This window comes from Mchenga conophoros, linkage group LG23, assembly GCF_057382185.1.
Source record: "Mchenga conophoros isolate Kocher_MC1m ecotype Shallow Benthic linkage group LG23, M_conophoros_male_GT1.1, whole genome shotgun sequence".
Lineage (NCBI taxonomy): Eukaryota > Metazoa > Chordata > Actinopteri > Cichliformes > Cichlidae > Mchenga > Mchenga conophoros.
Genome location: NC_140547.1, coordinates 293,757 through 317,047, shown reverse-complemented (window position 1 = coordinate 317,047; position 23,291 = coordinate 293,757). Strand labels below are relative to the sequence as shown.

General features: G+C 42.3%; 1 protein-coding gene and 4 pseudogenes across 3 annotated transcripts; 1 reads left to right on the top strand and 4 right to left on the bottom strand.

Annotated features, from left to right (window-relative positions):
* Positions 1-1,864: 1,864 nt before the first annotated feature.
* On the bottom strand, positions 1,865-5,227 carry LOC146546258 (uncharacterized; annotated as a pseudogene). Its single transcript, XR_014890814.1, has 9 exons — positions 4,998-5,227; positions 4,608-4,704; positions 4,291-4,355; positions 3,991-4,195; positions 3,845-3,904; positions 3,720-3,759; positions 2,491-2,912; positions 2,062-2,105; positions 1,865-1,976 (listed from the first exon to the last, which is right to left on the bottom strand). The product of XR_014890814.1 is annotated as an uncharacterized LOC146546258 (transcript).
* Positions 5,228-6,048: 821 nt separating this feature from the next.
* On the bottom strand, positions 6,049-14,863 carry LOC146546257 (mucosa-associated lymphoid tissue lymphoma translocation protein 1-like; annotated as a pseudogene).
* A 128-nt stretch (positions 14,864-14,991) lies between these two features.
* LOC146546256 (large ribosomal subunit protein mL54-like) lies at positions 14,992-18,071 on the bottom strand (annotated as a pseudogene). The gene is made up of 3 exons (XR_014890721.1): positions 17,902-18,071; positions 17,558-17,713; positions 14,992-15,552 (listed from the first exon to the last, which is right to left on the bottom strand). The product of XR_014890721.1 is annotated as a large ribosomal subunit protein mL54-like (transcript).
* A 148-nt stretch (positions 18,072-18,219) lies between these two features.
* LOC146546255 (protein FAM32A-like) lies at positions 18,220-20,994 on the top strand. Its single transcript, XM_085265165.1, has 4 exons — positions 18,220-18,363; positions 19,696-19,840; positions 20,632-20,685; positions 20,812-20,994. Exons 1-4 carry the CDS (start codon positions 18,290-18,292, stop codon positions 20,878-20,880), a joined length of 342 nt encoding a protein of 113 aa, XP_085121291.1. The 5' UTR covers positions 18,220-18,289; the 3' UTR covers positions 20,881-20,994.
* Positions 20,995-21,081: 87 nt separating this feature from the next.
* On the bottom strand, positions 21,082-23,171 carry LOC146546254 (fumarate hydratase, mitochondrial pseudogene; annotated as a pseudogene).
* Between the last annotated feature and the right edge of the window lie 120 nt (positions 23,172-23,291).

The window sequence follows — 23,291 nt, the reverse complement described above, 5'->3', positions numbered from 1 at the left end:
TTTATTTAGAGCTAACACTTTAGTCTGATTACAACCATCAGTTTAACAAAGTTTTAGGCATTGCAATACAACTAAACAGAAAACAGACTGCTGCTTCCAAATGATCAGACTGTCAGATGAAATGTTAGTTACTTCTCCTTCTCCCCACACTCACCCGCTCCACAGAGATCATCCTGCCATGCAACTCGGTCCTGTGAAGGTGGCTGATACACTTGGTTGCTTCCTCTGTGGATGACATGGTGACAAACCCGTAGCAGCGAGCCCCGGGACTTTTGGCATTGGTCACCACCTTAGCTCCGACAACCTGCAGGACATTTATAAAGCCCATAAATATTATTTTTGCGTCCATGCAGAAAGTAACTGTCTGGTGACACTGGTGAGAGACTGTTTTCAATCGACTATAGGGCTGAACGATTATGGAAAATAATCTAATTGCGATTTTTTGCCCCCAATATTGCGATTGCGATGCGATATGCGATTATTTTTTAAGGTCTGTCTTCTGTATTATTAAACAAAGACAAGCAATACATCATATAGTATGGCCAATACTATATTACATTAATTTTAAACTGTTCTTTCCTGGAAGACAGACCTCTGTTATGATGACATGAGGTGAGCATGAATTGATGACTGACATTTTTATTTAACTTCTTCAATCACAACAGTATATTTGAACATACACAATAGTTTATTTTTAGCTTACAAACATCTGAGCATAAAGTGCTGACAAGGAACCCTGGTGTAAACATTAAAATGAAAGTCAGTACAATGTGCAGATTGCAGAAATATACATAAACAAAATCAGTGGCTTTACCACACTCAGTTTTTCGACATCTGTGAACTACTAGACAGTCATTCAATTAAAAAATAATATTAAATAAATAAAACTAATAAATAAAAAATACACACATCTTACTGATCTTTGCAGTCAGTAACATTACACATAAAGTGCAAACATAATAGCAATTGTATAAACACACACACAAACACGCCTTTAAAGTTTAAAGGCGTGAAATTGGACGGTCTAGTTCTGATTAGCGTCACCGCTGTCTCGGTGGAGTTTAATAAACTCGGCCGTCTGCTTCTTGCTATCTAAAATATAACCAGACACTGGTGTAAATTCTCGACTGTCTCATACTTCTGTTTAATAAGTTTTCTGTTTGACGTTTAGTCAGCTGTGTGAAAACAAGGAGGAACCCACCCGGGGATTAATAAAGTTTTATTTTATCTAATCTATTAACTTTAATCTCAGCCAAACCGATTTACTCACGAACAAACAAAACACTGAAAAAAGCCCAACAATACATTTTAGGTTGTCTAAGTGACTTATATATCACGTTTAACCCGAGCAGCGAAACTCCGCGGTGATCTGAAAATGATGTGCCGGGAGTTGTGCCGTTCTCGGCCGCATCAGTAACCCTCGAGCTCCCGGCTAGCTGTCGAGCTGGTGGGTAGCAGACGCCTCTGAAACGTCGAAGCACTTTTGCAAATATGGGATATCTTGATAAACCGAGCAGATTATTTGATGTTTACACAACTACTTTCTCGCCTGAAAATATGTTAAAAGTTTATTTTGTGACCCAGAAAGATTAGTATGAGTAATTTTAAAACTTAGTAGCGGCCGCCATTGCTGGAAACTGGAGTTTGGCTGGGCCGCACTATGAATTCTGGGATATGGTAGTAATTTGGACAGCCTTCGGCACGTCGCTGTGACGTAATCGGTCTACAATGCGGCCTCAGGAGGATGCAGCCCATGAATTTGGACATGTCCAGAGTATAATCGCAGCCTTTGCGGTTAGAAATTGCACTTGATCATGTTGCGATATTATCGCAAATGCGATATATCGTTCAGCCCTAATCGACTAACCTTGCCATATTTGCTGAAAAGCGTCTTCAGATCAGTCGCTCTGGTAGTGGAAGAGAGGCCACTGACCACAGATTCCTGCTGCTGCTTGCTGCGGCCCCAGCTCCAGCACCTACACATGTGCACCATAAAATTAATGCGCACACAGCCACTGAAAACAAGACCACCAAGACAAAGAAGCCATTTGATTTACTCACCCTTTTCATCCTTCGACTCGGTCTTGCCATCTTTCTCCTCAGAGCTAAAGAAGAAGGGGAAAAAAAAGCCATCAACCTACAACGGTGAGGATGTTGGCGAGGACATCCACGATCTTCTGGCACACATGTTTGTATTTCTGTTATATAGCATCTCTCATTGCCTACAGCGATCAACCCAACATGTACCATAGTGCAGTGATGTATTGGCGAATAATGGAGTTATATCCTCTGGCAATCCGAATAGTTAGGTTTTTAATGGATAATAAAGTGGGACAGGTGAGTGCAAGGAATGAAAAATGGGGGAACCAAAACAAAACAAATGTACAAAACGTTTTACCTCCAAAAGAGCATCCAAATTTTGCTAGCACAAAGGGGCCAAAGCAACAGAGATAACCATTTTTGGTTTCTAGTATACAGAAAGCAACAAACCTCTTTTTCTGATCATCGCCCTCTACAGAAGAGGACTCTTTCAGTGTCGAGGCTGAATCCGCAGCAGCTTTCTCTTCTGTCTTCTCATCCTCCTCAACCTTCTTAGCCCCCGTTTCTGAATCAACAGTTTCACCTCGCCGCCCTGTTTGCTTACACTAACAGCCTGCGACATTTTGTTTTCACCGTCAAGTGTCTCTTCTGGGGCGTTCTGTCCTCCCCAACCTCTTTGGGATCAGTCCCCAACATCCCCGCTGCCCTCCGCATCTCCGCGGCAGTCACGTTGGACTGGGCACCTGTGTCGGACACACTTTCTTCCCCTCCGGCGGTGGCTCCTTGGTCTTCTTCAGGGCTCGTCTCGTGGCTCTGGTGTTGATCTTCGTTATGCGGCTCAGATAAACAAGACCCGGCTACTTTGTCATTTTCTACGGATTTAACAGGAATAGAATGGCACATAGTTTAATCACTTCTGAAACACATCAATGGTTAACGAGGAACTGGCAAGGCCTGGATTAGGAACGTCATGACCACTGGCCTGTGCTCTTAGAACTATGTATTAAAACGATGGCCCTAAAGAGAGACTGGAAAAGGGCCCAAAGGCTGTTGGGACAACCGAGCAACTAAAGGGGCTAAAACTCATTTCTCAAGCTCAACCACTTCACTCTTTTCACCTGATCCAAGACAGACAAAGAGTAGAGTGCTGAAGAGAGCCACAACATCAGCAGTACACCGGAGGCTCGCTGAACTCCATCTTCTTTCAGCCTTTGAGACTTTTCCAGCGTCCATTGGTAGTGAGCAGACCTTCAGCTCAAGTCCAGCAGTTTCTTATCCAGCTGATTTATGATTCACCGTCTTTAAAAAGTCGTAAGAGTTGACAAATCTTGATGCATCTTCTTTGCCTTGACCTTCACGTGGCAACCTAGAAACACTACAATCACCTGCACAGCTTAAACCTCCCTCACCTTGAAACTGAATTGCTGGCAGTGTGAATCAACTTGTTAACCACAGTCACGTGAGCGTGTGAGAAGATATATGGTAACTTGACCGATATTTACAAATGAACAAAGAAAAGATCATATGTGGCTAAACAAATTTCAACACCAAGTCAGCAATTCCCTTTGGGCTTCCAGTCTCTCTTGTTGGTTGAAACTAAACAAAGTGTTTGCATTTTCAAGCTTAACACTGCACATCTACACCTCAACCTTATGATGAGCCAATTTCTTTTACAGTACCTGTTTCTTCTTTTGTGTCGTCAGCCTCTGGATCCTGAGCCTTTAACACAGAAATTATGTCTCGTTCAAAACGTTATCGTGTTTTAACAGGCTCTGCAGGCGTAAGAAATACTTAGTAAACCTACCACATTGGCTGCTGAAAATGTTGCATCTTCATCCTTATCCAGCATCTCAAATTCATCCATCTGTTAAAATATATTCAAATAAACTAACATTAAAACAGAGTTACAAGTAAAGATTTAGCAGACAGGTTTCTAGTATTATCTCTCACCTCTGGACCTCTCGTGTCTTCTTCTGACTCGAGGTGCCCTGTAGTCATTTTCTTCATTCATCCCCGAGTCGTCCTCTCTGTAAAAGTTCTCGCTTCCATACTCGTCATCTTCAGCCGGTATTCCGTTGTCATTGTCAGTCTCATCCAGAATGTTCATGTCAAGGATGTCCATGTCCTGCATGTTCTCATGTTCATGCTCATCCTCCTGATTATCCTCTGATGAGACAAAGACGTTTTTAATACATCAGCCGTAGCATCCAAACTGGAGGAAAAGCAAGATAATCCTATCAATAAACTTACGTGGCCATCGCGGGAATCCTCCTCCATAGTGCCATCCTCCGGTTCATCGTTCTCCTGCTTGGTATCTAAAGAAAATACACTTTAGTTTAGTCTTCGCCTGATTTGACAGGCGTCTAAATCTCTCCCACGCATATTCTGTTACCCTTGCTCTTGCTATACTCTTCTTTTATAACGAAATACCGTAATTGTTCACGAATGCTGCACAAGCACGAAATACAACGACATGACATATTACGTGCCACCTGCCTTGCAGAAGCCTCTCGGGCACAGCAACAAACGGAAAACATGCTGTTTTAAGAGCTTGCTGCAAACCTTACCTCTGGCAGCGCGTTTAGGTGTGACGTTGGCCTTTTTGGTGGTCAACTCCGGAGCGACGATAATCTCGTCCGGATTCCCACCCTCTTCCTCGATTGCCTGTTTGTCAAGAGCACGGCAAAAACGCTTTACAGGTTGTACATTCAAGCAACAGTTGAAATAAAAAACACGTCAAATAGGTGAATGCACGCAAATTAGCGGCATTAGCGAGTTATTTGGTACAAGCGCATGCTAGCACTTAGCATACATTTAGGGTCAACGGCCTCGTAGCGTAGTACGCTCGAAATTGTGTGTGTGAGCGTCAAACTAAACTTCTATAATGCAGGCCTTTATGTGCATTTTAAGCATTGTTATTCAGCGACTGGCTGTTTAAGGGACTGTAAAATTCAGACCTTTTTAAGACGCTCTGATAGCACGCTCTTCACGCCCGTCGTGTCCAGGTTTCGTTTCTTCAGCTCGGCCTTCAGGTCTATGACCCGCAGCTCCGACAGTTTGCGCACTTCTGCACCCTCCGGCACCTCCACATCTGCTGATGGGTCAGCCATCGCAAGACACGGGAAAATATCTCTTCAGCTTGCAATAGTAATAATAATATTCTTCAAAGAGCCGTGTTTACTGGCGCCGCACAACGAATGGAAGCAGCGGGATTACTAAATTACTGCAAAATGGCGGGATGCTGCAAGCAGAGGTGGTGACGACACAGCGCAGGCGCAGTGCAGCGATAGTGCGGCGACTGGCACCAATCAGCGACAAGGATCTGATGGCCGGGAGAGCGCAGAGTATAGTAAAGTAAGCAGCTGCTGTTATTCATGCAAGCGTTAAAACACAGACAGCTATTTTAGTTAGGAGCTCTTCTTTTCTGCTCCCATCATCTTCATCCTTCTTACCCTACCTCTTACATCCTCCTCTGTTACACCAAACATATCCACTCGCTCCACCCACTCCACCCTACCTGCACTCTTTTTCACATGTTTTGTGCACTTTCCCTTGCTTTGGATGGTTGACCCCAAGTATTAAAATTCTTCCTCCTTCACTGTTACACCTGTCTCCCTCTCATTCACACACTGCTGACTTTTATTCCTTTTCTCTCCAGTGCATACCTGCACCTCTCCAGGCCATCTTCCACCTTCTTCCTATTCGCAAGCAAGAATGATCTCAGATGTAATCTCACCCCCAACTTAAACCCATATGTCCCTCCAGCTGCACCTCACCACTGTTCTTACTGTCTTCATACATTTTTTCTAATGCATGTTACAAAAAGGTTAAAGGTATAAAGTTTATGCTTTATTCTCCTGTTTTGAAGGCAGTCTTTGGGTTGCATAACATTGTTACAAATCCATAATAATAATAAAAAACATTACACAACTTAATGCATAGTTAATACAAAGATCAGAACTTAAACGGCCCCCATACAGTCCGGGCCGAATTTAAAGAAATGCCATATTAACAGGACTTGTCTGTCAAGCTTTCCACACATTCATGATTTTGTACTGCCGATTTATTAGTGGGTAGAGGCTGAATCTCAGTCTCAGTAAGATTGAAATTGTACATGTCACTGAACTTGTAGTTTGAGTCATTTACTTTACTGTGGGGAAACTTTTGCTGGCAACAAGAGGTCGAGGGTTATCTAGTATTTCAGGACTGTCAGTCTCCTCTGGCACATTGGCACTCCTGGGTGATGTCGGGGAGCCACCGGTGAAAGACACACTGGCACTTTGTGCATGATGTACCATGTGTTTGAGGCTGTACCAGTCAGGGACAAGTCTTCACCAAAGGAGGAGCATCCGGGAACGTTAAAAGAGTCGAGGCTGAAGGACGAGGAGGCAGAGCTGACGTGAGCTGCTCGGGTTCGTGGAGATTGAGTTTGGAGACCAGTGGTTTGCCGACTGTTACTTGCTGCCTTTCTTGCACTTCCTCATCCATGTTGGAGTAGGTGTATGAAGGCATATTGTGAATGTGAGCTCCCTCTATAAAGACAGTAAAAAGCACAATTTGTTTTGGGGTTCTTTTTAGCAGTTATGAAAAAGTATCGGCTTCAGTCTTCCTGATTTTTAAGTGAGCTGCAGCAGGCTTGGCATTGGAAACGACTGCTCTGAGGTCATAAATAGAAGAACTTATTGTAAAAATAGGGAAAAATGACAGACCTTGAGTCTCTGCAGGCTGCGGATGTGCGTGTAGAGACTGTGGGTTCTGGTGAAGGAAGCTCCTCTTTTATCAATAATAAACAGCCAGCTTCCAGTAGAGACTCCTGATTGCTCTTCTTCAAATCAATGTCCACATCCTGCAAAAGTGATACGAAAACTCTGTAAAGCTCAGTGCATTTTCAATTAGATGCTTGTGCTTTAAGGAGCTGCAGCAGCAAATTTAGTCCTGGGTAAAATCTTGTCTGTTCTGTATTGAATCACAAGCTTTTTAAATCTAAGTGGAATAATGTGTCACACACCTCAGGGAAATCGGTAAGCTGAGCCGAGCAGGAGACTATTTCATCGGGTTTGTCAAGTATCCGAGTGTAGATGACCATGACGTTGGAGAATTCTGCAGCAAATCCAAGCTGAACCTTCACTCCACAGTCAAACTGGAGGTAACGGCTTTCAGGGAGAACTGTGAAATAAATAAATAAATAAATAAATACGAGTAGAAATGTGCCTTTTGAAATATTTCATCATTTCAGTTAATACTTTTTTTACCATGTGCAATAGCCAACTGCAGGTTTCGAGCTGAAGAGGATGCAGAACACTGAGAAACCTGTATCCTGTCAGTGAGGGAGCGTCTTTCAGAGAGATTACTGCGGAGCTCCAGCGCCTGCCGCCCTCGTGTGATTACACAGCGACCCATGTCTGAGAAGAAAAAACAAGCTTTAATATTGGGAGCACAGATGTGACGTGTCTATTTTTCTGTTGCAGGACATTATTTTTGTTTAAAACACTTTAATAATAGGACTAATATGCATTTTAAAAAGGGTCATAGATGATCTTAGAGCTTTAAATAACTGGAAGAAATCAATTTAATAGTTTTTCTTGCAGGCTGTGTCACTAGATCTTAAATCTGTCATAAGACTAAACAGGCCATAAAATCAACAAATAATTGTAAAGATATTTAAAATAGAAATGATGCATTCGGTTTGCAGTTATAGTTTGCACCATTCAGTGTGTTTACCCCAAAGGGTTCACAGTTTTTTCATGCTGCAGCATGTATAAGTGGGATATGACTGGACCTGCAACATCCTCCTTGTTAAACAGCATTTAGTGGTCTTTCAGGTTTCTCTTCATATCCACGTTGGCATATTGCTACACCTTGACTCAATCCATCTAAGTCTGGTAAATGTTGCCAATGAGTCAACATGCATGATAAGTACTTACATGAAAAATCAGTGAGTACCTCCCCACTGACCCCCTTGGAATCAGCTTTTCTTCCTCCAATAACTTTGATAAATTACAATGAAGCCATGAAAAAATTTACCTTCGTTCTATGAGCCATTTCCGGGTCACATGCATGTTAAAAACATAAAGTGGCTTTAATAACGGTGCTCACAGTTCACACACATTACAAAGCTTCACCAAGGGTTCGAGCATCGTGCCAAAATCGAAAGGAATCAGTTTGTGTTGATGCTCCCAAAGTAGGAGATGGATATGCAAATTTATCCCAGCATTTCAGTAAGTGTCAGGAATAATCATTTCTCACTCCTCACACGACTTTGCAGAATTCCTGCAAAATGAAGGATGTTGAACTGTTTTCACAGTTGAAATAACTTGAAAAGAAAAGCGAATGGACTGTAAGTTTTGTGAAGACGTTTCACGGCGCATCCAAGAGACATCTTCACTTCTAAAACCGTCGGAGGTGTTTAAACCCTGTTGGGGTTATCCCTTAAAAGGGTCGTTGACCCACTATTAATCGCGCTTTATCACATTAGCCAAGACATGTCTCAGTGACACCTTGCTCATCCTATCATGTGACCCATTATAGTAAACTGACGCAATATTTTGGGGAGCTTTGCAAAGGATCTCAAGACTGCACTGTAGGTGGCCAACAGCTGGTGTCAGTACCCAGCCACTCTGTTCAATGATTGTTATTCACAGTGGACACAAATGGCCCCTTTTACTCCTCTTTCAAATCTTCTGTCTTGAGTTCCAAAATGTGAACATTGGCATCCTCGAAAGAGTGACCTTTATCCTTTAGGTGCAGGTGTGCAGCTTAGTCTTGTCCTAAGGACTTAAGAAATCTGCAGGAGCAGTGCGGCACTGCCAGAGCAGTCTACTCTGAACGTGAAGCCAAACTGAAATTAGATATGTTTTTAAAATTTTTTTTAGTTGAGGAATATTGCGATTATATCGTACAGATTGTTGAGTGCTCTACCTTCAGCCACTCTGTCGAGCATAACGGTGACCTTCTCGTCTTCACAAACTCGCTTTTTGAGGAAGTTTATGAAGATGCCATTTGACACGTCTTCCCTCTTCACCTCATACGCTTCAGCGTCTACGCATCTAAAAGACAGCAACTTTCACATGAGTTTGACCTTGTAGCCTGAAGTAGAAATACACAATAAGTGCTAGAAAACAACACCCGATACTAAAGAAATTCAAAACTGAACCGCATTTAGGACTGGGAGCTTACGTGGCATAACCAAACACTATATTTGCTGTGACCTTCAGCAGTCCAGGCTGCACGATGACATCATCGTGTGGGTTTCTGAAAAAGAAAACGGACAAACAGATTCAGAGGGTCTGCGCTGATTATAATTTCATTAAATAAAAACAAAACAAAACATACCTTTTGCGACACATGTCCAGCAGGAATACATTAAGACCAGTCTTTTTCTCCTGCATCTTTGTGAGTATATTCTGTACACACAAGCAGTGCTCTGATGTGTAGGAGACCGGAGCGTCAATGGGAACCATGAAGCTGTTTCCATAGTTCTCATAGCCATGACCAGCAAAATATAGCAAACCTTCAGAAGTAAAGAAAAACAGATGCAATTATTTATCCTAGTTGTATTCTTTTTTTAAAATTAAAAGTAGATTTTACAAACACAGTGCTGCATTTATTTTATCAGTAAAGCGCAGCGCAGTCGCTCAAATTGGACAGACGTATGCAGCAGACGTACCGTAGACTCCTTTGTCAAGCAGCAGCAGGAACTCAGTAACAGCGCTGTGCATCTCCTGCCAGTTGAGATCGAGCAAAGAAACCACCTTGAAGTCCAACTGTCGAAGAAGGTTGGTCAACTTGTGGACGTCAGAAATGGGAGCACACAGCTGCGTGTGGTAAATGTAGTTCATGTTACCAATCAGAAGAGCGACTTTGTCTGTGGCTGTGGACAGGAAGAGAATGAGCAGTGAAATCCACCACAAATCGACAAAAGTAAGACTCGGTATTTGTCTGTTTGCTTGCGTAAATTCACCATAAACGTCCTTGGCAGATGGGGGCGAACTGGCTAGCGGATGTGTTCCTGGTAGGTAGGTTTTGTGGACTTCCTGTGACTCTGAGAACACCAAAAGAAAAAAACATGCTGTGTTATCTGATAACTAACAGTTTGTTTAACATCTCGTTTTCACTTCTGTAAAGCCTGGTAACCAGACTTACTGTGTACTTCACATTAACCCAATTAACCACAGCTATCAGTAGCTGTTTTTTAGGTTACACATGCACACTATCTATAAATACCACTTTTTAATTACCTGTTATATTTAAAAAGAGGAATCAAAGTCAGACAGGACATAGGAATTACAATACTGCGGTAGTTCCTCTAAATATTCTACCAGAAATTAAAGAGTACCTAGACCGCGGTCAACCTCTACCCAGGAGGCGTCAGTGACAGAACTGGGGCCTGCATGAAAGGGGAAAACAAGAACAGTTACCACAGCACGGTACTGCGATTTTGTAACTATACAAATGTGAAGTGTCAGACTTATTGTAATGTGCTTTTACTTATTTACTTCATGCAAATATATAAACATTTTAACATTAAGAGCTTACTAAATTTTCTCATTTATGTTTACATTCCTAATTTAGAAAATACAAACAATGGCTCACCGATGGTGACTGTTGCCGTGCTGCTCCACACCTCATGATACAAATTGAACACCTTGCAGGTGTACTCTCCTCTGTGTGCTGTGGTCACACATGGGATCTGCACAGATACAAAACATACGCCACATAGAGCATTAAGCTGACATCAAGCTACAACCTGCAGAGACGGAAAATGAATGTGGAAGTGCTATAAACTTGTAACTCCTAAGTGAGTATGGGCACAAAAGTGATTCCCGGTACATGGAGTGATTTGGATCCTTACTGATAGTCACATCCCTCATGGGAGACCAAAAAGCCATCACGTGACAGCCAAAATGTAAATATTTAGGTTTTAAAATGCAGAACCCAGAAACCAATAGATGCTCACGTGCCTATCTCCATCTTTTATATACAGTCTATAACCGATATAACAATCAGCTGCATTTTAATGTCAAAGTTTTAAAAAAAATTAAAGGTGTTGCAGACATGTGACATTTTGTTACAAATGTTAAATGGACTGATTCTTATATTTATACTTTACTTGAGTAGAAGACGTCTTTTTGCTTTCTATCCAACACTCACCGAGGAATGCATCTCAGGGTTCAGTATCTTACCCAAAGAAACTATGGCATGCAGACTGGAGCAGACAGAGATTGAACTAGCAACGTTCCGATTAGTAGATAAACTAGAATACTTGCTCTATCTCCTGAGCCACCCAATTTAGGATCAAGTGAACGAGGTTCCAGTCACAGAGGTCACGCAGTCGCCACCCATCCAGTAAGCGCTGGTGGAGGTTGATATCAGTTGCTCGGGAAATTATTACTAAAGCCCAGGTCACACAGACCAGTCAGTGAACTCCCAGGAACCGCTTGCCACTAGGGAAAAATGTATTTTCCTTATCTGGTTGATAAAAATTGCTTGGATGGACATGACAGATGTGTCTACAAGCATTGCGCAGTTAATCTGTGATGTTGAGTCATAACTTCTGCTTTTAGGTGAATACGATATTCTCTCTGCAACAAATTTCATTCCCCACACAGCTCCAGGACCCATCGCCACATAGTTGTTTTCCATCCCAACTATATCCACATGCACAAAAATACCCGTCTTTCCATCGCAAATGGTGAATATATCATATCCAGTGCGCATGACGTCACATGTAAATCCACCGTGCTCTTTAAGTGAATATAATTCAGTAGTTTTCATATCCAGTAGAGAAGCAGCTCTGTGCAGCATAGCTGTGCTGCTTACTTACCCTGAGTGAGCTCGTCTTTTGTTGTGGCATGGGCACTTTGTTGTGGTACCACTCATACTGTGCAGGTGGGTTTCCCTCTGCAGTGCACTCCAGGACTAGAGTGTCCCCCTCAGAGGCTGCCTGGGACTGCGGGCGCTGGATGATATGCAACCCGCTCACTGAACCTGGAAACAGACTGCTGCTGCAGCCTGAGAAAATTCACCAAAACATTACATGACATGCTGAAAGATAAATGAAAACAACGTCAGAGAAGCAGAAGGAAGAAGAACCTGCAGAGATGATCAAACGAACTTGAGCCCACTTGGAGAAAACAAATTTCTCTCCATGGCTTATCCTGCAGATATAGTGACCCTGGTGGGTGGGGCTTAAAGGGCAAAGAACCAGTTCTGAGGAATTTCCTGATTCCCCCAAAATCTATAAGACAAAAGAAAAAAAAATCAATATGCATAAGAGTTCATAGCTGAAACTGTATTAAGATATTAAGATGGCAAGCTATCTCATTGGCTCTGCGGGTTTATGCAGGAATCTTTTCCCTTCTTTTTATAGTCCATTAATCACAAAAATTTCAGTGACCTCCTGTTTGCCTTTGAACCACTGGTAGCCGAGTCCGGGGGGACCAGAGGCCCTGCAGGTCAATACCACATTGCTCCCAGGTGCGGCTTCCTGGGACTGCGGCTGCACTGTGATCTGAATCTGCTCTGCCACTACCACACAAACACACAACATGAGCAAATCATCAGATTTATGACACGTGCAAAACGACCAATACTGCTGTGCATATGTGAGTAAATCAGACTCATTGTAAATCAGTGGGCTCGTGCTTGCTGTTTACAATCTGCATACTACCTGCATACGGACACACCCCCATTTCTTTATATAGGGGAAACAGTTTACCTGAAGATGAAGTGGAAAGAGTTGTGATGTTGTAAGAGAGAAGCATACATCGCCGAGGCAAAAAAGAAGGAAAAAATGCGACTGGGGAAACTTAAATAATGGTGTCTGAAGTCTGAGGAGGTAGCCAGAAAAGGGGCAGCTTTCCAAAGAGGTTACACAGGCGTGATTACTCCAATTACTGGCTGAAATAACGAGGGCGCCGAATTACTTTTCCCTTGAGATGCTCACTAAAAGTTAAACTTGATATGAGAAGACTAACAGGGTATAAGAAAAATAAGAAAATGGGTAGAGGGAAAGGAGCATGTGATCTGTCAGCCGCAGATGATAAACTTACTTTATGAAACTGGACTGTAAGTGACGAATCCAGTATAGCCAGAAGTCATGTTTAATTAAAGATAGGATGAGATAAGAGATACTGGAATGTATCTTTTACATTTAAATGTGTTTAAATGTAAAGGTTAAAGCCTATACTTTACCATTAAGCATTCTGTTTTCTTTACAAGTCATTTTATTTTTAAATGTTGATGTATTTTGGGGAATTTTGTGGCTTATGGGGTTCTGGAAAACTGTCTGTAATTATCAGGGTTGGGGTTAGCCTTATTATTCGTAATAGTAGTATTTCAGTATTCATTTACGCACAGATTTGTGTGTATGCCCTGTTAGTAAATGAGGGTCAGTGGGTTTACTGTAGTCAAATGGCCTCCACAGTCACATGATTGAGATGACAGTTACAGTCATTAGAATTAAGGTAGTTCTGAAGGCAAAACTAGTGAGGTGTACCTAATAAAGCGGCTTGTGAATGTGTGTTTTACAGTTACGTGGTCTAAACAGGACTGTGTCTTCCTCCTGTTTATAAGGAAACAGTAGGCAACAGTAGCAGTAAGAAACAGACTTTGCATATATAACAGCCCAGTGACTTCTCCTTTACCTGCAGTGGTGAGGAACTGCACAGCTTCCTGGTGCTCCATCTTCCTCAGGCAGTGGAGCAGGAAGTCCAGGGAGCAGGAACGCTCAGCCAGTAATGTCAGCATGGTGCGTGCCGGGCTGCCTGCAGCAGTCAGCACCTGGAGAGAACAGCTGGTCAGCTCCCGCTCACTGCAGGAGACAGGGCAGTGTGTGATGTTAGCAGATGGTGGCATAGTCAGTCTTGAGGGGGATCCATAACCCCCCATAACCACACACCATACAGTAGAGACACGGCTTAAGTTTTAGAAACTGTGAATAAAGCGTAAAGCTACCACCTTCACGTGATGCCTTCAAGGTCTCACCTGCAGCGGAATTTCGGCTGCTCGGACACCGCGTTAGCTAGCTGCCTCCATCCACAGGTGGAGTTGTCCAACATCTTTGCCAGCTTAATTAGGATTTCGTCGCTGAGAGTACCGATGCTCCTTTTCCACTCCTCCATCTTCGTAATTCTTCACTACTAACAAAGCAGGACATCGAATTTAAACTTTAGGAGCTAAAATCGCCGAGTGACTGCGCAGTCGCGGTTTCTCTAACGCTTCTACCTCGAGGTGTGACTGACAGCGGTGATCTACAACATTGCTTTGATTGTTGAATGAATGCACTACTTATTCGCCTACGGAGCCGAAACGCCACTAACCTACGGGTTGTAAACACAGCCTCGGGTTTTCCCGTTTCTTACTTTATGAAAATCCGCCTATAACTGCACACGCCCGCGGATCATAGCACCGCCGGGAAGCAGGATGAAGACTTAACAACGAAACCCCCCGAAATTGAACTGAGTTGAACTCATACCAAACTATCAAGACGTCCATTAATAGCTGCGCCAAGTGCCGCTTCCGCTATTTTGCGCTACTAAAACCTTAGTTTTTGGGGGGATTTTAAGCCGTTAAATGAGCGCTCGACTTACCAGATTTACAACAAACCGGTGTTCAAATCTCAGATACATAGAAAGAGGAACAGAGTTACTTTTACATTAACGAGATAGATGATGCATCGTGATACAATCACTCTTCCAATCTTGCATGATTTGTTCCCCAGATGAGTCGCTTCTCATTTCGGTTCCTCGTTTCTGCAACCCCTGCTGCGCGCAGTCATTTGCATGAAGCGTTTTTATGGCAACACCACCACTGTAGCTAGTATTTAAAGATCAGCGCAATAACTATTACAAACTGCGACCCAGAGCTTTTCCTGTGACTTGGGGTTGGGCTGAAAAGCACATTCACAAACAGGCAAAGTGATTTGCAAAAAGAAAACAAAACACCATAAACACATGTTCAAATGATTTAATCCAAGTTAAACACAATGAAATCCTTTTTTTCTACTTTTTGCCACAAAGTAACTACTCCAGAGCGTTCTAGTATACAACAGAAATGTTGAAAATTGTTACTACGACTTCATGAAAACTGGTCAAATTTGATTTAATGAAGAGTTTGTCTGAAGTGAGACAATAACTTCATTAGGTTCATATGATGTTCAGTTTTTGCCTTCTTGAAGGACTCCTTTGCAGTTCACGCTGTTATATCACCACCTTTGTTTAACACAAGAGAACGTTTGCATCAAACAGAACCAGCGATGAAGAGACAAAAGTCTCTCAGCTGTCAGGTGGGATAGACTGATCCAGAAGTCCGTTTCTGTCATGGTAATTCAGTCCAGGGTGTAAAACACTGCTGTTGCCCTCAGTAAGTCCAGTGAAACCCTACAACTTCTTCCCTTTATGTAGTCTGTTGAAACGCCAAATGTTTTCCTTCCTCAGACGTTTCCAATACTCCCAAGAGTCCGACTCGAGCTCGTTCAGCTTTTTGGCTGCTCCCAGGTTTAACTGGAACAACCTGAGTGAAAGAAAAGAAAAGAAAGAAAGAAGTGAAATATAACAACTACAACAACAACTCACAAAGAAGTTCCCCGATTACTTAAGCAGTGAGTCGATATGTCTATGATACAATATCAACTAATATAAAAACCAAAAGCACTCATATTTTGGAAACGGCCAGCATTCATAATCACTGCAGGTAGAAAGGCTGTGGATGCCTTTGAGTTTAAAAATAGATGTAAAAGTTAATTCAATATAAAGAAAATTACCTACAAATGGCACAGATTTCACACAACTGCCAGCTTCTCCTAACAAGTTCTGGCCGATTGCAGACTTTTTGCTGTAAAACGAAACATCCACCAAGCTCAAATTTTTAAAAACACTGCACACATTTTATGTTTTGCCCTTGATCTCGCTAAGCTCTCCTTTTTTCCTCCTCTTCTCTTTTCCTTTATTCTCTAGCTGGTCACAGTTAGATGGCTGCCTCTCCTCAAACCTGGCTCTACTGGTTTCGTCCTGTTTAAAGGGAGTTCTTCCTTCCTGCTCTCGCCAAGTGCTGCTCATACGGTATCGTCTGATTGTTGAGGTTTCCTCTGTAATAAAGACCTTGAAAGGCCTTTATCTTTTAGTTTAAAGCAGCTTGAGGTGACTTATGAGTAGAAATGCATTTTATATTATGTATATTAAAAATACAGGCTTATTTTCTCTAGATTTCTTTAAACAGTCTTCAAGAATAGTTCTCCCGGGCTTCTTAAAGGACATTCAAAGTTCTTCTTTGGATCTTGGGCTGGCTTTTGTTGCATTCTCTGTCAAGATGATCCCACACTGTTTTAATAATGTTGAGTTATGGGCTCTAGGGAGGACAATCCATGACTGCATTTTTCAATCCAGATATGCTTTTATTGCATTGCATGCAATAAAAGGTCTCATCTGTTAGCTAGCTGCTAACCCATAGTTTACAAATGGTTGTGAACACTCACTGAACCTGGAACCACTTGTCGAGTGTCTTCATATACTTTCATGGACACAGTGCACAGCGTGTTGAAATATGCTATAGATGTTCAGCTGGTCCAGCTAGTTTAGCTAATAGCTCTTTTGGAATCCCAATGTTGGTCCAAAAATACTATTTTATGCATCTCAGCGTATTATCTTTGGCATTTTTTGTAGATTCAGCTAAAGACATGGGAACAAATGCAGCATATAATAGTGAATCCCTTGCCTAAGCTGCTTTTTGTCATGCTTGAATGGTTCATGAGTCTCTGTTAAGTGGCTTAACAAAAAAAAATGGGGGAGGGGGACAGCCAATGTCCAAAGAAAAACTTAGAAAAAGTTCCCTGGAGAAAAACGAAATACAATAAAGACATATAGTCATAGTCCCAACTCTGTGCTTCACTATTAAGAATAAATGTACTGTGGTATAACTGCTGAACAGATGTATTCTTATCACAGTCTGTGAGCTGCAAGAGGAACTCATATTTTACTTGATAAAGCAATGCAAGTCTTTTATTGAGAGGTACTGGTGTAAGTAGTTCCCCATTCACTGCCATCATTTCAGAGGATCGCACCGTGGCTCTGATTAGTGGCACGATGTCTCATTCTGTACCTCTCGATCACTGCTGCAGCTGTGTTTCTGCTTTTAATTTAATCACTGATCTTCCACTTTGTGTTTCAATATTTATAAAGATCTGGTGTTCACAGTCATTTCAGGAGCAGGTTTATACATTTGGACTAAATGGAAATCGCACCTGCAGACAGATTTGTTTCAGGAATCACAAGTTTCCTAAGTTTTATATCAGTTTTGGAATTTTTTTGAAAACCAGTAAACTTCTGAAAAATGCCTATTAATTAATTTAAGCTAAGGAGGCACAACCAGCTTCTGGAGCCAGATGTGGACTTACTTTTCCCAGAACATCACACCATTTATTTGTTCAGTAAATGGGTGAAACTTCCACTGGATGTGTGTACAATGATGACACAACGAGGGAAAACATTAAATAAAACATTAACATAACGTGCACTCTCACCATTCAGGGTACTCCTCAGGAGGCTTCAGCTTGGGGTCTTCCCTTGTTTGAAGATGTTGACCCCTACTGCATGAGATGTGAGTCTGACAGGGTCTTTACACACCTCTGGACCTTTCAGTTCCTCTTTCATCATGCCTTTACCCTTTCCCTTGGCCGCTAAAAAATGGAGGAAGAGATTTGTGACTCAAATTAGACTCATGTGGAATGAAAAAAAAAATCCACACAACATTTTAAATTTAATGCGATCTAAATGACACATGCATCGACATCTCCCCTTTTTGTTTTTATATAATCGCACACAGTAAAGTAAACAAGCTTGGCACACAGATGTCCTCTTTACTCACCAACTTTCTTAGCATATCCACATGTCTGTCCTCTGTTTAATATGCTCACCCTGCACAGAAACGACGTGTTGTTTCCGGTGAGGCACCGCGCTACCGGTGCTATCCGTAATAAACTGTACCGTAACATTTTTACTTTATTTTTAAAAACGAACTCCACCATGCTACAATTTGACATTCAGTTTTGCCTCAACTTCCGCTTTCTGCCTCGTATTTGCCTCGTTAGAAGTAGAGTACAGCACCCCCCGTGGCTGGGAAGAAACACCGCAGGACATTTTCATGCATACTTGGGTCGCTTCCTTTCACCTCCCAATAGGTGGCAGCACTGATCCTGATCCGTCTCTGTCAGAGCAGAAAGCAGAAGAAGACGACGACAAACAGCTTCTCGAACATGTCTGAGTACGCTACAGTCCAGAAAAGTGCCCTGAAATTAAAGGGTGTGGGAGATATTTCTGCTGGGAAAAAGTAAGTCTTAGTAGTATCAGCGCTTAGAAGAAAATGTACGAAAAAGACATCTCTGTCAAGTCGATGAAATACTTCAAATTATGTGGTTGTGTTCGTACCAGGCTATGGTTAGCCCTTTTGCTAGTAGGAAAACAAACCTCTTTGTTCACTGAACGTGTGTGGATATGAGTAATATTACGTAATATTTGAAGAGGCCAACAAATATGAAAATAACATTTAAACGCATGCTTCGTGGCCTCAGAGCTGTTGATAGTAGAATTATGGACTGTAACAGAAGGGGTAGCTAGCTAGCTAGCTTGGCAAAAACAAAACGACCGACTAATATATACTTTCTTTTGCACGACACTGGATACACATCCCTTTTAAATGTTAAAATCTAAAATACACAAAACCAACTGACTAGTTAGTTGTTCAGAAAACAGGAGACACAAGGTTTTGAACGCTAAAGACAGATGTGTGTTACGTAATACATGATTACTGCTGTAGTTGTGGGACTTTGCAGGCCTTAAGTGCTTACAGGATCTTTGTGTATTCAAATGAAACCTGTTTTTAGTGGTATTTGACTAACATACTCAAAAAAACCCCAACTTGAATGGTATGTGCAGTACTGTGCAAGTCTTGTGGCACCTCTCATTTCTTTGTGTTTTATTTTTTGCTGTAATTTGTTTTTTTAGTTGTGTTGATAAAATAGTTGGCCAGGTGGTATGAAGGCATTTCAAAGGTTTTTATCTCACCTTAAAAATAAGGCAAATAGAAAAGAAGAAGTTGGAGGCCTAAAAGAAAATTCATCTACAGTGGATGAATAGTATTTGAAAGTGTTGTCCTTAAGAACATCCCAAAAAGACCTGATACAGAACCTGAGAGATGGCCCTTCAGTGGATCCATCTACTGTTTGCTGAAGCTTCATCAGAATTGTACTCAGTGAAAGGGTGGCTGTCAAGTAACCAGTCTCGAAGAAGGGAAATGAGGGGGAAAAGTATATCAAATTACTCAAGAAGTGGAACAAAATCAGTGGCACCAGGTCTTATGGAGTGAAATGTGAAATTTTTGGTACAAATTGTTGTTAACATGTGTGGAAGAATTCAGGAGAGAAGTTAAAAATGGTTGTTTTGTTTTTTTTTATCCCAAACACAGTTAAACATTAGTAGTCACCATTGGTGCACTCGATTAAAAAAAATTGCTGCAGCTATTTCCAATTTTTCTGGCAAAACATTTTTTGAAAAAGAGGAGTGGCTCAAGACCTTTGCACAGTACTGTCCTGCATGTACATTTTCTTGCACAAAATTGGTAATAAATTATGAGGAATAATAATGGTGTTTCTCTTATTTTTAGGAAGAAAAAGAAGAACAAGGAGAGCAAGCATCGCATGGAGCAGGTCGTTACCAGCCAAAGCGATGAGGAGGTGAAAACCAAGAAAGTATATCTTGACAAAAGGACACCGGCACAGATTGCTTTTGACAAGATGCAAGAGAAACGGGTGAGTTCTTTTTCTCCAGCGTTCAAGGGATTGAATTGTGAGGGGAAACAAAGCTAACATAAGTATTAATAGATTGTAGAAGTTTCTGTTTAGGAGAAGTGAATTATTTGTAAGGTTGGGTTCAAATTTGGCCCTTTTCAGGACTGAAAAACAAACTTGAGCTGCTTGAAAACTGCAGCCAAATCTATTATTCTCTGAAGTAAATTATCTAAACTCAGAATCTCTTTTGTTGTTTAGGGCAATATTTCCTAAAGCCATCTTTATTGTCAGTATCATGAATTATAGCAGGGTTTCAATAACAAATCTGCACCAGGTCTGCCAGTGGAAAAACATCAATTGCTAATGATGTTTCACTAAGGTATTGATAATATTACCTCTAAGAGAGAGCCAACAAGCTTAGCACTGTACAATAATTCCAAACTAGTGTAGTTTTGAAATACACATTTGCCTAATAAGCAAATTCCCAGTTCATTTCTGAAAAGAGACCCAAATCCCTTTGGGAATGGCATCCAGTGTGAAAATCTGCCAAATCAACTTTGGTGCTACCTGCTGCGGTGACCACTTGTGAACAAAGAAGCATCCAAACCTTGACTTGTTATGTAATCTGAAATAAATTCTTACTGTGTGTGTGTCAGTCAATCTTACTCCCACTAAATCCAGTAGTCTGTGTTAAGTGTTTTGGGGTTTTTTTTTCTCCCCTCTGGCAGAGATTTAAAGATTGTGAATGTGTAAAATGAAAGTTCTAATGTAAATTGTTTGGCATTACATTTCTCTCCATTTCTTTTTAACAGCAAATGGAGCGGATTTTGAACAAGGCATCAAAGACCCACAAACACAGAGTCGAGGTAAGAGCTTCCTTAACTCGGACTTTCAGAGACATAGATTTAAGACAACATTTACATAAAACTTAATATCAAAATTGCATATTTCTTAATAGAAACAGTTTGTGACATTATGTTCTTGTTTATCAGGATTTTAACCGTCACCTGGACAACCTGACAGAGCATTATGACATCCCCAAAGTCAGCTGGACCAAATAAAACCGGCGCAAATGTTCACTCTTGTTTCATCACTTGTACAAAATGTTTCTGCACCACGTTTTTTGAAATGTATATTTGTTGTTTACAATTAAAATTCATTTGATTTCAACTTCATACTGTTGTAATCCCTGGTGTTTATACAGCAGATGTTTAACCAATCATGCTAATGTGCGTGCATGTAAGCAAGGAAAAAAATTGAAATAAGACTGAATTTATTTTAATAAATGCATTTCATTTAACGGACACATGGCATAAATGGCACACATCGTGTAAACCAAAACACACGAGGTACAATGTTATGTAGTGTTTTGAAGCAACCACAATGGCACTCCGAGCTGCAATGGTATCGACTACAAGCTGAGGAGGAGTTAAAAGTATTCTGACTCTGGAAGAAAAAAAGAAAAGACTTTACATGTTTACATGTACAAAATTAAGTCATATTGATGACGACGCTTTACTGCTGCTACTTCTTAAAACATTCCCTGTTAAGACACAAAGATAAAAGGTGTGTAGAGCTGCATCAGCTGTTTCATCCATACCAAAGGACCATGACACAGTGCACTTTGAACTCTACCAGTATGCCAGATATTACGCAAGTTGCGTCATACAACAGTATGCCAGATTTTTTTGTTGAGAGATGAAAAGTTCAGGATCCAAAAAAAAATGCTTACTCAGTTCCACATCTGATTTACTTAAATACTCTTTTCTTTTGTGTAAAAGTTTTGTTTTTTTTCCTTTTCCTTGGGTTGTCAGTTTACTTTGGTCCCAGCATGTCACTTGGCTTCACCCACTGGTCGAACTGCTCTTCGGTCAGATAGCCCAGCTCCACGGCCACAGCCTTCAGGGTCGAGCCTTTCTTGTGAGCCGTTTTAGCGATGGTGGCCGCCTTGTCGTACCCGATGTGTGGGTTAAGCGCTGTGACCAGCATGAGGGACTCATTCATGAGCTTGTTGATCCTCTCCGTGTTGGCCTGGATGCCCACCACGCAGTTGTTGGTGAAGGAGACGGAGGCGTCGCCGAGCAGCTGTGCGGAGTTCAGCACATTCTTCACCATCATCGGCTTGAAGACGTTGAGTTCAAAGTGTCCGTTGCTGCTCCGACGGTGACGGCCACGTGGTTCCCCATCACCTGGGCTGCCACCATGGTCATGGCCTCACACTGGGTTGGGTTCACCTTGCCCGGCATGATGCTGCTTCCTGGCTCATTCTCTGGTAGGATGAGCTCTCCAAGGCCTGAGCGAGGTCCTGACCCCAAGAAGCGGACGTCATTGGCGATCTTCATCATGCTGACGGCCACAGTGTTGAGAGCCCCGCTCAGCTCTACCAGGGCGTCGTGAGCTGCCAGGGCTTCAAATTTGTTGGGAGCGGTTACAAACGGCAGGCCTGTGAGAGAAGCAACGGTGGAGGCTACCTTCTCAGCAAACCCAATGCGGGTGTTAAGTCCCGTTCCTACAGCCGTGCCTCCAGCTGCCAGCTCATACACCCTGGGCATGGCTGCCTTCACCCTCTCAATGCTGTATTTCACCTGCTGGACGTAACCGCTGAACTCCTGGCCCAGCGAGAGCGGCACAGCGTCCTGAGTGTGTGTGCGCCCAATTTTGATGATGTCTTTGAACTCTTCAGCCTTTGAAGCAAGTGCGTCGTGCAGAGTCTGCAGGCCGGGCAGCAGGACCTGGTGGACCTCAGTGGCTACTGCAATGTGCATGGCTGTGGGGAAGGTGTCATTGGAGCTCTGACTCTTGTTGACATGGTCATTGGGGTGAACTGGATCCTTGGAGCCCAGTTTCCCTCCCAGGATCTCAATAGCCCTGTTGCTGATCACCTCATTGACATTCATGTTAGTCTGAGTTCCAGAGCCAGTCTGCCATACCACCAGAGGGAAATGATCATCGAGCTTACCGGCTGAAACCTCATCTGCAGCCTGGACGATTGCCTCAGCTATTTTTGGATCCAGGCCGTACTCCTTGTTCACCTGAGCAGCTGCTTTCTTCAGGACACCAAAGGCCTTGATCACTTGGATGGGCATTCTCTCACTTGGTCCCCCTATCTTGAAGTTCATGGTCGATCTGACAGTTTGGGCCCCGTAGTATTTGTCGGCCGGAACCTTGAGCTCCCCAAACGTGTCCCGTTCAATCCTGTAGTCCGAGCTGGCCATTCTGGACGTGCAGATGTGGAGTTTAGAGGTAGCGCTGAGCCTCTGCAGAGTCAGGAAGTTGCAGTTAAACTGCTGAACGCGTCCTAAAGACCGAAACATGGCTTCTCACTAGAGGTGATTTCGGGGGGAGGTCAACGTTGCTTTCCACATTGTGATATGTCATTGGGTGATCAGGAAACTGATCGGCGGTCAGCCAATCGCGAGGCAAGAAAGGCGGGATTTCCGCTGTGGCTGTCGTATCACGAGAAAACGAAGAG